At 47.3% G+C, this 13164-nt stretch overlaps 1 protein-coding gene across 1 annotated transcript in view; it reads left to right on the forward strand.

Moving 5' to 3' along the window:
* The window catches only part of csmd2 (CUB and Sushi multiple domains 2), a 204109-nt gene that overhangs the window by 29059 nt on the left and 161886 nt on the right, over positions 1–13164 (forward strand). The window contains exon 3 of the mRNA XM_077008705.1: positions 11798–11910. Within this exon, the coding sequence (XP_076864820.1) occupies positions 11798–11910 (113 nt within the window). The remainder of the gene's footprint in view (positions 1–11797; positions 11911–13164) is intronic.

Genomic DNA, 13164 nt, shown 5'->3' on the forward strand with positions numbered 1-13164 from the left:
ACCACTGTCAGGACAGCCTGACATCTCTGATTGTAGATGTAACCAAACTAAAGCCAATGGGCAGGCCAGTGTGACTGCAGGTAAACCAGGACTGGTGCCCATCCATAGGTTTACACGGGACATCGGTTATTGTTGACAGTCTCACAACTGCTTTGTGTGTGTGTCTGTCTGATGTAATGAAATGCCTTTTAAATTAAAAGGCTGACATTTTGATTGTAAATACAGCATTTGCCTAGTAATCAGACGGGAGAAATCTGAGAAGATGGGAGAAGTGTGTATCTTTTGTGGTAATCAGAGATAATAGGACACTTGGCACTGGCTTTATTGTTTGCCTTGATGTCATTTGAGTGCGGCTTGTGATGAGACAAGGCATATTACTTCTTTCCCGCTGCCTTGGTTTGTTCATTTATCTTTTTCTCACTTGTGTAGTTTCTCCTTTCCTAGTGCCTCAAAGTGCGAAATACGTTTAGCAAATTATGCATACACACCTCCGTAAATGTGACAGAGTGTCTCTTCAAGCAAAAGGTGATAATGGGACTAATTGATTCAGTTTCTCTCTAATGAGATGGTGTAGGAGATGTCTGAGGTTTGGGGCTCGTAGGGTGATGATGGTGTGCCACAAGATCTTTTTTTCTCAACGGATTATACTTAAAATTTATTTATATATTTAGATTTTTAAAAGAGTGAATTACTGGTTCCTCCATTGGTTGTCTTACTTGAATATATCATACTCACTGACCTGGTATGCCATTGTTTGATGTCCTCTTAAAACTAATAGGCAATATTTTTACATTTAAAGATATGCTGACATGGAAAAATCATTATCCACTGCCACAAATTTGTTTTTGATACTGGAGACATGCTTACAGAAGCCTTGAAGTGTAATGTACAAATAAATACATTTATAAAAGTTCTGGAGTTCTCCCTCATGTTTTCTACCTCAAAAGCTAAATAAATAATTCCTGTTGCTGTGCCGGGCAGGGTGAGCGAAACAAAATGGAAGTGATCACGCCAAGTCTCAGGGAAAAAGGATGGTTTAATTGAAAAAGTGCGCAAACCAAAACCCGCGAACTGATCCAAATTAAGGATATAATAACCAGCGGTCAACTGGTACAAAGACAAGACATATATAGACAAACAAACGACCTTCAGGTGAGACGGATCACGGGCTCCGCCCACCCGAGGGACGAACACAACGCCATGATTGACAGGACATCTGCCGCTGTGAACGGGGGCGACCAGTAGGGGGCCCGCCGTACCGTGACAGATCCCCCCCCTCCAAGCCGCAGTCCCATCCACCGGCTGTGCGGCACACAGCGGCAGCACACAAAACATGAAGGGGCAGGAAGGCAGGGACAAGGCAGGGACACACCCCCTGCAGTCCAGAAGCTGTAACACAGAACACAACACAAAACATACATCAGCTCACCTCCCTGGGCGGGACACTGGACCGACTGGGCCGTGAACAACACAAAACCACGCCCCGGTCGGTCACAGGGCCCTCACGCCCTAACCGGCACTCAACCGCTTAGCCCCAAGGTGTGAGGACGAGGAGCTACGGCTCCTTATTTGTCCGAGGTGTGCGTGTGCAGGTTACCTTCCCGAGGCGTGGCTACGTCACCCCCTGGACCCCGCGGAAGGATCTCCATCTTGAGCAGGAGCTCTTCAGACTGGAGCCCCATGGTCCCCAAACATCTGGGGGCCCCTGCCCTCTAGGGAGGGGCTCTTTAAGACCAGGCTCCGGTCACCCCACAACATAAGGGGGCTCCTGCCAGGTGGAGACCCCCCACAAGGCCCAAGAACACTACGATCCACCGCCAGGGAGAAGCACCTGCACAGAAAACAAACGCACACCCCCACCAACACAAAACACACACGCGCACTACCCTGCTCAGGCGACCACAGCCGGTCCCCCCCCCCCCCCCCCCCCCCCCCCCCAACACAAATTTAAGGGGAGGAGCATGCGTGGAATTACACTCAACAATTCACAAGCACGCTAGGACAAAAACACGGTGCAAACGGACAGGACCCACACATGCGCGCTCTACACATAAACAATGGTGGCCCGCCATGTCGTGACAGTTGCCCTGAAGGGTAACATACAAAAAAGTTTTTATTTACATATTTTATTATTATTATTATTATTATTATATATATTTTAAGTTGTTCTAGTTATTTCTTCCTTAAAACTTGAGAGAATCTAGACAGACCAGAGGGACCCCGAGACATCAGCACTGCTGAAATTGGGTGCGAAATATTCTGTCTTAAGTGCTGAACACAATATGCTAGTGGTTTTAAAATGTTGTTAGATTGAAATCGCATACTTGTTTTCAGTTTTCACTACATAAAGTTGTCACAACTCTACCCAGACAAGATCATGTGTTTTTAATAAACACAGGAACATTTAAAATGTTTCAGTTCAGGCAGGTGTAGAATTCAGTACATTAAGCCATAAATGCCTTTGCACAAATGTCTTTTGTTCAGGTGTTGATATGACATGATGAAATCCTCTTAGACCTCCAAAACAAACTAAAATAAAATCATAGAACATATGATTTTAACTGTGTTTTCTCATCAATAATAAAATTATGTTGTGCCAGATGGTGGCACAATTTGTCACCTTGTAAGTACCCAATTAATAATTTGACATGAGTACAGGCAGACTGATTATTTTGGTAAGCTATTATGCATGATCGCCTTCTGTCAAAGTCCCTTGGGATCAACAAAGTTCTTTCTGTCTATTCAAACATATTAAGCTAAGTACTTCATTCATAGCATCACCTGTTATATTCTAATAATAAATGAACGGTGGAACAATTTGACTCACCTATAACTTTGTGACAGCCATCTGTTGTCTGTGGGGTCCTTGTGGTCAAAGCCGGTATATCATGATGTTAGGAGAAGGGCCCAGAGGGAGTTTGACTCCAGAACAAGTTTTTTTAATATCTATTTATATATTTTAACATAACCATTCATGGCTTCTGTAAACATTATGCAAAATAAAAACTAAAATACAAAGCATTATTGTTAAGTATTATTTTTAAAGGCCTTCATAAATAAAGTACAGCAAGCCTAAACAAAGTATATCTTAGCATTTTAATGATAAATATTTTACAAAATCTTTAAAAAGCCCCCCAAAAAACAAACACAAAAAAGGCTGATATATGGTTTTTGTTGAAAGGACTCAACACCTCTTAAAATACATATTCATCAGTTTGACTCAAGCTGATTTCAGAGTAAGTAATACGTTTTCTGCATCATGGCAGAGCGATGAATTATAGCAGCCAGTGTGCTCTATGCTACAGGGAGGATTGGAGGGAGGGGTTGGGGGAGGGTCCTGACATCACGATTCAGACTCTGTCGGCTAGACAGTGGCATTGACTATTGGCCCAATCCAGTGTGACTGAACTTCCACCTGATGAAGGAATCTGTGAATGAGTCCTGATGACCCCGTTGATTTTGTAGAGGGTGCAGTGCTTTGCAGAGCTTTAACATGTAGGGCAATGATGTCTGATATCACACTGAGGAGTTTTTGCTTTGTACAGCCACTTATAAAAGCCCTGCACTCCATAGGGTTGAGTTACATGAAAATACAGCTGGACTTGCTAAGCCTTAATGACCTGGTACATCTATCGTTCACAGTAACCATAAAGGACTCTAAGATGAATTTGTCACATAGTCTTTCTTTGATAAAATACGGAGAAGGTTTGACTGAAGTATAATTATATATGTTTGCTCCCAAAGAAGTATCGGTTAAAATAGATTAATTACATGGGTGACAACGTGAGCGATGGAAATGGGGAAAAGACATGTGTGGAAGATACCCATGGAATTAGCTTGCTAATGCAATATTTCTCTGCCTTAGCTAAGTTTATCTTGTGAAAAGAGGAAAAGTGCTCTAGCATTTAGTTGGGTATCGATGTCCAACTTTTCATACCCTCATTTACCTTAAGTATCCATTTATCCTGCTTAATGTTGTGTATTGTTTTGTTTATGTAGCACAAAGTGGTGTGCTGTGTCGATAAGCCAATATGGAGAAGGCAAGAGACAGTGTCGGACTTCTGTGGAGAGCTCATTAAAGGCAGGACAGAAGGATCTTCAATTAACTCCTCTAATTAAAGCACTTGTCATATTGCAGTGGTGAGTTGCATGGTGGTGGAGAGGTCGGTGGCTCTTAATGAAGATGTAAAGAGGAGACAAACGCCTGCCACAAAACACGGAAACGGTCCCCTACGTCAGCGCCACCTAGCCATCCTCACGGGAGAGGTGGCGCTTGTGCACCGTGAATAACGTAGCATGTGTGTGGTACATACGTGTAGGGGAGGGAGAGAAGGAGGGAGGGAGGGAGGGAGGGAGGGAGGGAGTGAGAGAGGGAGGGAGGGAGGTAGCGAGAGATAGTACAGGGAAAGGGAACGGGAGTTTGTTAGCATCGGTCAACATGTCCCTGCTGCCCTTCGCATCTAATCAAATCTCTGACTAAACCTTGTTTAGGAGTTTATTAGAACTGCCAGACTGCCAAGGGAACAGGCAAGAGAAAAGAATAATACAATAAAATAATATACAAAGAGTGAAACTGCAGTTTCTAGCCTCACGGGCCGAAGGGCCTTTGAAGGAATGGGCAGAGGAGAAGGCAAAAGCGCGCAGTCTCCTCCCAACGCCGCGCTCTGGCGCTGAAGCCAACATCTGAATAATTAATCTATGCTTCTGCAGATACTCACGCGCAAACGGGGAGAGGATGAGGGGGGACAGGGAGGGCAAGAAAAAAGAGGGATGAAAGGACCACGTCCACACATATAAATGAAAGGTGGACAGAAGGACCTCAAGGAAAAAAAAAGAAGAGGAAGGATTAAAGGAAAAGGGGAAATTGTGAGGAAAACGATGGCAAAGGGAGGAAAGCAGGCGGGCGGCGGTGGGCCGACACTGTCTCTCCTCTTTTATCTAGCAACAGATGTGTAATTAAAAATCAATGGTGGGTGCTTTACGCTAATGCAGATTCATTTGTACACAGTCTGCTTATCAGTATGAACCTGCTCCAAACCAATGCATCCTTTTGAGCTGTAATTGCATTGACCATTCCGCATTTTGCAGCTAAAGACAACCAGGAAGTCGTTTCCAGTCCCTTTGCTGGCCCTTCATCACAGTGGCACACACACACCTTCTACTGTGGCGTGTGCTCAGCTCAGTCATTCTGCCAGGGCTAGCAATGCTGCAACCCCAGTGCCACTTTTTTCTGGTTTAATCGTTTTGTTTATACTTTATTTGGCTGCGGATGAAAGTGATTTATTGAGGAACGGAGGCGCCCGGACAACTGCATGCGTAATCATTATTTATTGTATTTTTTTTTCTTCATGGGTGTACTTTTACCAATCTCATCAGCTCATTTGTTGACTTTCTCTGGCTGTGTTGCCGTAGTGAAGAGTCTGTGTAGCTAGGAGAATATGTAATGAATCCGGGGTGTTTGTTGCACTGTGTTTGAAAGACATTCACCCTTGAATGATGTTGGCAAACGTGGTTTCATTCCGCGTTTGTAATAGGTGTAGCAGCCAGACGTGGCCACTGCTCTGGGGAGCCTGGTCTTCTGGCATGGACCGGCTGACTGATGACTGCACGCGCTGTGTCGGCGTGCTAATAGTTGTCTTGCCATTTACCCCGTTCCCTGTCTGGCATCACTCACAGCCTGTGAAACCAAGCAGACACCTTCTTAACGTGGGTCTCCTTGGAGCGTTTCCCAGGCTGTGGTCCTGATGAAGGGTAAATGCACCTCTCCTCCTCCGTCCACATCAGCGCTGATTATAAACGCTGAATATATGAGAGAGGAACCGATGTAGAATGTGGCTAGCTACTTCTGGCGAGACGTTCCATCATGGGGTCGACCACAGAGGTGTTTCTCCAGGCGTTCCGTCCTTTAGGAAGTCAAACAAACAGCCGTAAGAACCCAATCTCAGATTAAGCACACGGTAATTTGTGCAAAAAAAAAAGCCACTAGATGGTTACTTGACAGATGGCCTGAGAAATGATTATGCTATGCTCATATTTATATTTGACACATTTACAGTTCCAGATGTTTTGCACAGTGACTAAGACGTAACATGGCACTGCACACTTTCACCGTGCTGTTACTAACAGCTCCAGAAAGCACGTAATCCTGCTCATAGATTATATTCTGGGTTTATCCCCCATGCGCTGCTGTGTGCTGAGGGTGTGAGCAGTAGCTCGGGTTAGCTGTGACTGGGTAAGAGGGTCGTTAACAGCAGCGTAGAGGACTCCACTGCCATTAAGCACCATTTGTTCCTTGTGTGATGAGTTTTGCCAGCGAACTCGCTGGGTGACAACTCATCGTTCCTGCTTGTCTCCGCCGCTTTTTTTGGCCTGAAAATCTTTGAGCCTGATGAGCGCCATATTATATCACTGCTTCCAGACGTTCAATAATTCAGGGCAGCCTACTGGTCTTCTTCTGCTCCCCTCTGTCTTTCCCTCCTGCTCTCCGTCTTCGTCTTCGGCCTCCTCCATCGTTCTCTGCATTAACGAGGTCCCTTTGCACGTTTGCTTCTGTATGATATTTGCGCACGCCTGAACCTGCTCCGGAGCGTTTTATCTCCTGTGTTCCTAAGATGTGTTCGCCCCTGGCTCCTCTGCACCTTACGGAGATAAAGTTAACATCGTTTCATGCCAGCGTCCAGTCTCCCTGCAGAGCAACAGGCGGATGGCTTGAACGGCTCGTTCGAACGGATCTTTACAGACGAACTTAAATGGCCGGCCGTCTGCGAAATGGATCTCGTGGCCGAGTCGTCCATGCGTAGTGGCGGCAGTGCAGGCTGACATTATAGCACTACTCCGTGCGACTAAGAGGAGTTAAGGCCAATATATTTTTTTCTTTTCCAGAGGAAGCGTCTTGTGTGATTTCAGCTTGAACCTCCTGTTCATTAAGCTCAGAGTTGGCGCTCTGGATTACAGACCCCCACCACTGTGAGGGGAATTGAGGTGAAGGGAGAGCTAGGGCTTCATTACCACACTCTGGCTGATTGTGGAGAGACACCTTCCCCGTCTCGGTTTGTGTTGGCACCGTTCAAATGAGCCCACGCCGGCTAATGAGGTGCCAGCGTGGAGATAACCTCTGATCTAGGGGGCTTAGTTCAGAGCTGCCGGCTCACGGTCTTGCCGTAACACAGCTCATGCCTCGGTGCTGTGTGCGGTTCGTTTGGTACTGTTTGGAACCTGTAGTGCGGTTCCCCCGGGGAGTTAGTCTTCTTTTTTGTTTAATTCCAGCCTGTAGTTCCAATGTGAAGGTTCAACAGAACCAAAGGCCGGGCCTGTTCTTTCTGTGCTTCTCCCAGCTGCAGACAGATGGTTGGGGCTTATGTCTGCCCGGTAGCCCATCGTATTAGCCCTTTCCTCGATATGTGCACTTAAGTCAGATACATTACAGTAATCCAATCTGTAGCATAAAATCACTTATGGCACCCATTAGGGACCATGATTGGCTTTCTACAGGAAGCCATCATCACGGCCGTGGTGAAAATAACTTGGCACGCCGTCTGGATGTGTGGAGTGTGGGACTGTTCGAACGGATGTGTGTGTAGGGGAGTGGAGAGGTGTCAGTGTGTATTTATGGTGGCTGGTCAGAGGTGGGATATATAGGCTAGGGCAGCATAATTGGGCAGCACTCAGCCCTGGGTGTTACCTACTCTGAGGGGGACTGGAAGGGCTCAGCACAGGCTGCCTGGCCTTGAACAGGGCAGAGTTACAGCTGTGATTGTGTCCAACACAGCAGTCTCCACCGACAGCACCATCGGTAGAGCAGAAAAGGAGGAGCCTGCTGGGGACGGCTATCTTCAGGAGGAACCTGCTGGGGACGGCTATCTTCAGGAGGAACCTGCTGGGGACGGCTATCTTCAGGAGGAGCCCGTGGACAATAGAAAGGAGAGTGGGGGAAAAAGGATGGAAATTCCTTCTCTCTTCCCTAAGGCAAAAATTCAGGCCAGAACGAGGAGGTGTGTGTGAGTGTGAGGTGTGAGTGAGCTATTTCTGGAGACCTCACCCACACATATGACAGGCCCAGATCCCATGAGCTCTGCTATACCCTCGGCATCACATAGTCGTCCCATTCACAGCGTGGTATTTATATCCATGTTCATGTGATTGTACACACACGGGCTCTCCCACACACGGGCTCACAGGCTACACGCCGCTACTCAGACGTTACACGCCAAGATTTGTCCTCCGTCTCTTCTGCGTTTGCATGTCAAAAGCTCAATGGTGCCTCCCCCCCACGTCCTCCCCGCTGGTATATAGCTGCTTCAGCAATACTCATGCATAGCCACTGAATGAGATTAGAGGGAGGACAACCTGATTTACTTTGAGAGTGTTTACACGTTAGGAACGAGCGACCAGGGGCCTTTTGTTCATTTAAAACAATTTGTCTCAACTCAGCCTGGGCCTGAAACGGCGAGGAAGAGGTGAGCGGCGGTGAGGAGCACGGAGGAGCGGAGGAGTGGAGGAGTGGAGGAGCGGAGGAGAGAAGGAGTGGAGGAGCGGAGGAGAGAAGGAGCGGAGGAGTAGAGGAGTGGAGGAGCGGAGGAGAGAAGGAGCGGGGGACAGAGGAGTAGAGGAGAGAAGGAGCGGAGGAGAGAAGGAGCGGAGGAATGAAGTGTGTTCACAATACTGGAAAGAATCTGCACAATTTATTGGAGCACCAGAGGTGTGTGTGTGTGTGTGTGTGTGTGTGTGTGTGTGTGTGTGTGTGTGTGTGTGTGTGTGTGTGTGTGTGTGTGTGTGTGTGCGTGCGTGCGTGTGTGTGTGTGTGCGTGCGTATGTGTTTGTTTATATTGCCTCTTTCTGAGTGGAAAGGATGCATTTCATGGTGAGAATTTGCCCCACGCAGTATAGAGTGGAGGTTCATGGTGGTGTGTGTGTGTGGATGATGGGCCGTGTCTGAGACGCAGACCCATCTAGCCATGCTAACACAGGACCAGGATTTAACCCCTTCGACACTGCGCCAGGGGCGGAAGTCGCAGTGTGAGTGTGCAGTGACAGTGGTTGGCCACAGCGACTGATTATTCACAGGCTGACACTCCATTTAATCACATTTTATTATGGAGCTGCTCCGCGCAGCCGTATATCAGCGCCCGTGTGGACGTGGGGAAGGCTCGGCCCAGCGTGGGCTGGGGGAGGGGCCTGTCGGGGGAGCTTTAATCAGAAGAATTTCTGCAGCGGTAATATTTTCCTTTGCAGTTAGCGCTCACACACGCACATGAGCATATCAACATGCAAATACAAACCGCGTGTGCCTCGTGCCTGCAAACAATCCTGATGCCATCCTAGCTAATGCAGTCTGCCTCCATCACCGGTGCGCGCACACACACACACACACACACACACACACACACACACACACACACACACACACACACACACACACACACACACACACCAGACATTATTGGGATAATTGGAGGCAGAGTTCTATCTTTTTGATGGAGACTCATTCATGTGGAAAGATCTCTCCATAGACATGTGCACTGCCCTCTTCACAGCTGGGCAGATCTGTCTCTAAGTGATCCTGGGCAGGTCTGTCTCTAAGTGATCCCAGGCAGATCTGTCTCCGAGTGACCCTGGGCAGATCTGTCTCCGAGTGATCATGGGCAGATCTGTCTCTAAGTGATCCTGGGCAGGTCTGTCTCTAAGTGATCCTGGGCAGGTCTGTCTCTGAGTGATCATGGGCAGGTCTGTCTCTGAGTGATCATGGGCAGGTCTGTCTCTAAGTGATCCTGGGCAGGTCTGTCTCTGAGTGATCCTGGGCAGGTCTGTCTCTGAGTGATCCCAGGCAGATCTGTCTCTAAGTGATCCTGGGCAGGTCTGTCTCTGAGTGATCCCGGGCAGATCTGTCTCTAAGTGATCCTGGGCAGGTCTGTCTCTGAGTGATCCCGGTGTCTCTGAGTGATCCCGGGCAGATCTGTCTCTAAGTGATCCTGGGCAGGTCTGTCTCTAAGTGATCCTGGGCAGATCTGTCTCCGAGTGATCATGGGCAGATCTGTCTCTAAGTGATCCTGGGCAGGTCTGTCTCTAAGTGATCCTGGGCAGGTCTGTCTCTGAGTGATCATGGGCAGGTCTGTCTCTGAGTGATCATGGGCAGGTCTGTCTCTAAGTGATCCTGGGCAGGTCTGTCACTGAGTGATCCTGGGCAGATCTGTCTCTGAGTGATCCCGGTGTCTCTGAGTGATCCCGGGCAGATCTGTCTCTAAGTGATCCTGGGCAGGTCTGTCTCTGAGTGATCCTTGAGCAGGTCTGTCTCTGAGTGATTCTGGGCAGATCTGTCTCTGAGTGATTCTGGGCAGGTCTGTCTCTGAGTGATTCTGGGCAGGTCTGCTGTGTCTTATCTCTTTCACAGGACTGCTTGAGTGCTGATTACCCATAGAGAGCGGCCCAGACACTCACCAGATTTTAAGATACATTGGTGACGAAAACTGGCTTTTTTGTGGATAATGCAGACACTGGACAAAGAATGAATTTTTTTTTATTTTGGTTTTTTTGGTCATTATGAACAGTTGATATCAATGGACATCAGCAAATCTTTTTTGAGCTGCACTAAAACTGAGCGGCAGTATTTACCTTGTAATTATTCTGCAAATGTTATACTACTGAAGCAGAATCAGCCATTCCAAATTTTCCAGTAAATCAATCTCACACCCAGCTCTGACCATAGAGGTGTGACCTAACACAACTTCTGCTAGTCATCTAGGCAATTTTTGGTGCTTGGGCAGTGTATACAGCAAAGCGAATTTATTCCACTCAGTTTTGCAATAAAATTCTTCTAGTTTCAGATGTGAATACTGGGTTTTTTACGTTTGGTTGGGGTGTTCCCACTCATCTTCTGCCTTTCCTTTATTCCTCTGCACAATCTGAAATAAGCCCAATGGGAAAAAACTAATTGGATCGGCTCATTGCTGTGATCTTGCAATTATCATTCTGATTGATTTGTGAGAGTATCTGTTCTATGATGAGGCTTTGCAAAGAGCAACGATAACACCCAGAGCAGCGGTGATCCCACCCTTGCCACACCCTGGGGAATAATGTGGGCAAAACACAGACAGTTTATGGCCACGTGAATTCATGTGCCACTGTCACACGTGCCAGGCCACACATGTGCACGGCGCATATTCCAGGGTTGAGCTTCATTGGAGCTGACACCACCTAGTTCTAACTAGTCCTCAGGGTCCATCATCACCGCGACTGCCACTGGTTTGACTATGAACACATTACTTTTGATGTTGACTAAAGTGATATTATCGTATGATGTCACTCCCAGAGTGCATGGGTGATTTGTGCTCAAAGATCACTGGGAAGAAAGCAGCTCAACCAGCACTGCTCATGTTTAACCTCTGCCCTGTGAAATGAGGGCCGCTTAAGGGCCATATTGATTGTAGACGTGATAGACCAGCATAGTTTTATTATCTGCCAGTGCAGAAGATTGGAACACAAGGCCTGGGGTCTCAACATCCTCACTTATCACACCGTCACCCATGGCAACCCTCTCACCTTTCTTCCAGCCGTTCTCCATCGTTATTTTTGTAGTTTTCTCCGTTCCCGTCTCACTTGAGTTCGGTGAGATAAAAGCCTTCGGTGGTCTGTATATTTTCGCAGGTGTTTCTGCTTCTGCTAAGTTCTGCGCAGTTTCCTAAAAGGTGTTTTCCATGTTTACTGATCATCCTGTTGTGTGTGTGTGTGTGTGTGTGTGTGTGTGTGTGTGTGTGTGTGTGTGTGTGTGTGTGTGTGTGTGTGTGTGTGTGTGTGTGTGTAGGTTAACGGGCTTCCAGCTCCCTCCCCCCGTCGTCAGCTCTGGAGCCAGACTTACACTGTGGCTACTGTCAGACTACGCTGTGAGTGGCCAGGGCTTCAAAGCAGTCTATGAAGGTAGGTGTCCAATTTGCCATGTAGTGTCATCTCTCTCTCTCTCTCTCTCTCTCTCTCTCTCTCTCACTCTCTCTCTCACTGCCTGTCTCTCTTTCACACTCACACTTCCCTTTTCTTCTCTTTGTGGCCTGAGAAGCTTGTCTTTCTTTCTTTGTCATCTGTGTCTCTTTGCCTCTCTCTCCCTCTCTGTTGTTGCGTGTTGTTGTAACCCCTCTGAATTGCTGTCACACTGTTCAGAGCACTGAGACAATGGCGTGTTTGCACGGTCTATTGATCCTGCACTGAGCAGCTTCTGTGATGGGAGCGAGCGGACGCCTACATTAGCATGGCTGCCACATGCAACTTTCATCTCCCTTTTATGGGCTAATTGTATTAATATGCACCGATGATTTAAGGCTAGAATCAAGCTACTCATTCTTTTACAGGGTCCATGCTGGGCTGTTGTCATATTTCTCTGGTACCATCTAGACAACCGCATTGTTAACTTCTCCTTCAAATGCACAGAGGAGAGAGTGAATCTGCGATAATTACACCAATTATCTGATTGGTAGTGTGATTAGGTGGCAGGTGAATTGAGCCCTATGGCAACTGGATTTGCACTGTGCTAATGGACCTGTCTCAGAGCTAATATCGCACATACATCCTCTTCTCTCCTTTTTAACCTTGTTAACTGTTGTTTGGGAGCTTTGTCTCCACTGGATTGCCGTAGAACACTCACTGAGTTACTGTTGAGTGTGTAGATGCTGCTATCATGTAAGGGCTGAGTGTGTAAACACTGCCAAAATTATGTATGTGGACATGTGAGGCACTAAGGCATGACTGAAACAAAACAATATACTGTCCTGCATCGCCCTCTCTCTCTTTGCCTCTCTCTCAATCTCTCTCTCTCTCTTGCTCCCTCTCACACACACACACACACACACACACACACACACACACACACACACACACACACACACACACACACACACACACACACACACACACACACATTTTTTGTTCCTGCTTCAGTCTCTCTGCGTGTTGAAAGCAGTTACGCTTCAGGTGCTTGGTGTGATTCACCACTGGTCTGGAATCATTATTGATACGGCGTAATTGGGAGATATTGAACTCTCTGGTTCTAACAGTTAAGTGAAAATTTAATTGGAATCCTCAATCACGGCGAGCGGCAGGAAGAGACGGACCAAACGGGAGAGGAGAGCATAGAGGCTGTGAGTGTGCACTCCAATTCAGCAGCGCCACGTAGACGACACG

This window comes from Brachyhypopomus gauderio, chromosome 6, assembly GCF_052324685.1.
Source record: "Brachyhypopomus gauderio isolate BG-103 chromosome 6, BGAUD_0.2, whole genome shotgun sequence".
NCBI lineage: Eukaryota > Metazoa > Chordata > Actinopteri > Gymnotiformes > Hypopomidae > Brachyhypopomus > Brachyhypopomus gauderio.